The sequence below is a fragment of the Melampsora larici-populina genome (assembly GCF_000204055.1).
Source record: "Melampsora larici-populina 98AG31 unplaced genomic scaffold MELLAscaffold_113, whole genome shotgun sequence".
Taxonomy (NCBI): Eukaryota; Fungi; Basidiomycota; class Pucciniomycetes; order Pucciniales; family Melampsoraceae; genus Melampsora; species Melampsora laricis-populina.
In genome coordinates this window covers 89,883-94,531 of record NW_006768877.1, presented here as the reverse complement: position 1 = coordinate 94,531, position 4,649 = coordinate 89,883, and the positions used below count along the sequence as shown (strand labels likewise).

The 4,649-nt window shown below is 44.0% G+C and overlaps 2 protein-coding genes across 2 annotated transcripts; one reads left to right on the top strand and one right to left on the bottom strand.

Annotated features, from left to right (window-relative positions):
* Positions 1 to 1,486: 1,486 nt before the first annotated feature.
* MELLADRAFT_84500 (uncharacterized protein) lies at positions 1,487 to 2,934 on the top strand (the record flags this gene model as incomplete). Its single annotated transcript, XM_007418932.1, has 5 exons — positions 1,487 to 1,938; positions 1,989 to 2,112; positions 2,231 to 2,539; positions 2,606 to 2,686; positions 2,767 to 2,934. 5 exons carry the CDS (start codon positions 1,487 to 1,489, stop codon positions 2,932 to 2,934), a joined length of 1,134 nt encoding a protein of 377 aa, XP_007418994.1.
* A 59-nt stretch (positions 2,935 to 2,993) lies between these two features.
* Positions 2,994 to 3,963, bottom strand: MELLADRAFT_114119 (uncharacterized protein; the record flags this gene model as incomplete). Its single annotated transcript, XM_007418925.1, has 2 exons — positions 2,994 to 3,183; positions 3,800 to 3,963. 2 exons carry the CDS (start codon positions 3,961 to 3,963, stop codon positions 2,994 to 2,996), a joined length of 354 nt encoding a protein of 117 aa, XP_007418987.1.
* Positions 3,964 to 4,649: the final 686 nt, after the last annotated feature.

Here is a 4,649-nt window from a genome sequence, read left to right as displayed (position 1 = left end):
AAAAGAAAAAAACGAAAAAAAAAAAAAAAAAAAAAAAGAAAAAGCGCGCTCTCCCAGAGGGTGGGCGCGTCTACCGGTCTCGGCGCTACTACTCCACGACCTTGATTACCCCGGTTCACCCTATCAAACCCTGCACCCACCTCACCAACACTCACACCAATCCACATCACTCTCACCACGCCTCACCACATCACTCTCACTACGCCTCACCATACACCTCATCAAAGCGTCGGTTGATGGATGGATCCACTCCGAGTACTACACGAGCAGTCAGGACTCAATCACCCAACTGGACCGTTTTAGAAGACGAGCAATTGGCAATTTCTTGGGTCACTGTCAGCGAGAACACGATTCAATCAAATAATCAGTCTGGTGCAATATTCTATGGAAAGGTGGCTGAGCATTACAACGAAGCAGCCAAGAACCACAACTGGATTGAGCGGACAGATAAACAGGTCCAGAACCAGTGAGTTTATATGACTCACCTTTGAATTTGTGACCTTGTACTGATTTTTATCTTCAGTTGGAAACCTCTGAACACAGCTACGTTGAAATTCTCCGCCATCTACTGGCCAATTGTCCGGAACCCTCCTAGTGGATCCGCCCCCAGCGACTTCATGGGTATAGCTAAGAAGGAGTACCTTAATCAAACTAAGGAGGTGTTTGAAGATGAGGTGGTGTGGCAGGTGTTGCATCGACATCCTGAATGGGCTCAACCCATCGATCCGGTCAAGAAATCCTCCGTCAACACTTCGGTCTCATCCTCCATCAGCTCGCCTATCATTTCTACGCGTTCATCACCACCACCACCTTCTTCCGACCCGTTTGAACGTCCTATTGGCCAAAAAAAAAGCACCTGTGTATACTGTAAAGCACCGAGTGTATTGGATGATACACATGTAGCTATCATCCTATGTACTTGGAAGTCCTCCCTTTAGAATTTGTTAGAAAGATAGGTGGTCCTATGGTCACCTAGAAATATCTCTAAGTCCCATTTCTCCAAGGGGGGGGCCTTGCCCACCCCCACGCACCCCGTACAAATCTCACTACTCAAGCAAAACATGTTACTACTCAAGTAAATATATTACTACCCAAGTAAAAAACTTACTACCAGAGTCAAAATTTCACGGCTCACGACAAAATCTCACTACTCGATCAAAACTATTACTACTCAAGCTCAAGATCTTACTACACAAGGCCTAATCTTACTACTTATGCATGCAATCTCACTACTTCTGTAACAATCCTATGACTCCAGCATAAGACCTTAGTACCCAACTTATAATCTTACTACATAACTCCCCGAATCGCTCCTCAACCTCAAATATTACTACACAAGCCATCATCTCTTACTACCCAAGTCAAACTCCCAGTATCCAATTCTGACTCGCCCACAACGCCAAATCTCACTACCACAACCTCGATATACGCCAGCTTTAATTCTTGTCATCCATCCATTACACCACCCTTGATTTCCATCGTACACATGCGCCAGGAAGAGTACCAGGAAGAGTACATTATGCCGGTACCTGATACAATCGAAATCCATCACAAAGATCGCAGGAAGATGGACCATTATGTCGCCGAATTCCCAGCTACAAACCACGGCTATCGTATGCGGATAGGTAACTCACAAAAGAAAAGTAGTGCAGTTTCACACTACGAATGCTACCGATCAGGCCATCCACCTAAAGTCAAAGGAACAACAAAATCGGCTCGTATTGGCTGCCCGTTCAAAATGGACACTCGATTCCTTTACCATTCGTCGTCATGGATCCTAATCCATACTCATATTGGTCACAATCACCCGCCCGACCCTAATGTGAAACCTCGCAAGAGGCACATTGATCCCAATGCTGGACCCATCCTCGCTCCAGGTGTTGTCCTTGACGCCAACATCAAAACAACTACTCATCAAACAGCCAATGTGACTTCAAAGTAAGCAACTCAACGTTACATCACATCAATCAAAACACCAGATCAACAAGCAAAAAACTTACATCAGAAACCTTTACGTTCAATAGTCTATTGAAAAAACCTGCCTCCACACCTGAAGGATCTATTTGCAGGTTGATCAACCACCCTGAGCCCCATGTAGAGATACAAACACTTGTAAGTCAACGTTACCCTACTCTAAAATCATCTGCTAGCTGGACTTATTGGACATTCAAGCTCAAATTTAATAACGAAATCTAATTAATATTGTTACAATAATTTCTTATTGTCATAGATAACCACCACCACCACGGAATCTCTGAAACCAAAACAAAACTTCGAACTGCCTGACGCCAACGCATGGCTGCCTGAAACCCTCCATGTTACTACCGCTACGCCACTGTACTACGACCTCAAAGCTGACCTCAAGACGCTTGAGACCTTGGATTCCACCATCTCAAAGCTCAGAGGCAAACTCTGTGCTATGGCTCCACATCGTCGGCAGGCGGTCCTAATGAAGATCCAATTGATCATCAGTAATGAACGCATGGTCAACGATGAACATAAATTACCAATGTCCTTCTTACCTGAACCCCCTGAGCCGGTAAGTTGAGAGACCTAACATCTACAAACCAAGATATAAAACTGACAATTTCTTACAAACGCTTAGAATCTCCTTTACAACTCGGTCAATGAAACTCCAATGTCACCTTACATATCACCAGTACCCGCCCATCGGGAAGAACTTTCAGTAAGCCCCAAATAAAGCTATTGGACTGGTAGTAGAAGAATCAATGTGAATTTCTACTGATGATAACATGGTCCGTGTAGGTCGAGAGCCTCATTGAAGACTTCTGTGGACCATCCAAAGCTACAACACCAACGTTCAACTTCGAAGACCTCATAATATCTCAGCCCTCACTTGATGATGCTAACAACCGGCTGGAACCCAAGTTACTATTACCTACTTCACCTCCTACAACAACACTTGAGAACTGAACCAACAAACCGCCACTCTTGGAAACACAACATCTGGCTCAAGACATTCATTACCCAAATCAAATCGCTCTATCACAACCTGAAACATCTGCGACGTCCCCCACCCCGCACCCAGTACCATTGTTAGGAACTTTATTACCACCACCTCCTAGTCCTCGGGTCACACGTAAACGTGCCCGCGAGGCTGCTCTGTTACACAAGCCTAGCGTAATCAATCCAAATCTACCGGCACTCCTGGCAAAGTACCGGCTTCACTCATGGCTGGAACCCTTTGTCATTGACGTGCGAGAAGTGAAAGCAGATGGCCACTGCGGTTTCCGAGCCATAGCAATCTGCATAGGCGAATCCCAGGACGAATGGCCCAGCATACGTCAAAGGATGGCCGATACACTAACCAGCATTGATGATGACCGCCTCTTACCCGAGAATCGGGATGATGCCATTGCTCGCCTGATCACAAACAAACCCAATGTTCTCACCGACCGACAGCATTGGCTTGCACCATGTAAATATCCGTGTGGCACGTTGACGTGCACACACGGAGAGTTTTGAAATAAAACTCCAAGTCTTTTGGTCGAATTTAGACTGAGATTGTTGTTGAGCACCCTTTGTGCTTTGTGATTTGTTCAAAGGATTTGCAGAATCCTTTGTTGTCAGCAGGGGTCAACTGACTTTCAACCTCCCAGGTGATAAGGGGAAGATGTGCTTGTTGTGGCACCTCTTTGATGGGTTGTTACAGGGTCTAAGGAAAGTCTTTTGTGTGTGCACGTCGACGTGCTACAAGGATATTTACATGGTGTTGGAATGCCCAGTTGGGGTGGGGTGATAGCCACTACATTTGATTGGCCTGTCTTGTACTACGAACCTGGCGCTTATAGTCAGATGGTTTTTCCCTACTTCACTGCTCACAATCTCAACCCTCCCATTGTTCTGGCCTTCGCCAACCTTCACTTTACAGCCCTGTTGCTTGATTTCACAAAACCAAACTTCCCAGCTCCACGTCTCTGTGCAACCTGGCGACGATTTCATAAAAACGAAGCCTCAAGTTGGTTTGATGCGTGGAAACCTCTGATCGAATATCATGCGGATTATTTAAAAGGTCTTAACAAAAGAAGACGCCAAAAAAAAAAGATATTTGTATTCACATTGACTGATTTTAAATCACACTGTTAACCCCCGACCTTGTACATCGTTTTGTTATTACAATGTTGGTGAAAACATTTCCTGAAAGTTTCTTAGGTGTAGCCACTATGTGTGACGATTTGATTTGAATGAGATATCATTGATTGCTAGGATCTGATGGTGGAATGTCATTGACCATATTAAACATGGCATAAAATATGCAAATTATCATTTACAGCTGTTGATATTGCATCAAGATAAACTTTCGATCATTGCCAAAAGTAAGTAAAATGTGAACATTTTGTTACTTTTATGGCTTCAAATGATCTAGTTACTTTTACACAAAGCAAACTTAGTTAATTAGTCACCATGCAACAGCAGTTTTGTAACACTACACAAAATATAATATTTTCTGGGGCAGAAAATTACATTATTGATACACAAAAATATTGAGAGGCCAGGAGAAGGGCAAAACCTACCTCACACTATGCATCTTGTTCCCTGCGGTGAGAGCTTCACTCTCCATATTTTTCCATATCTTTACAGTCCGTATCGATACGTGTACTAACAATAAACCTTCATAATCATCCAAT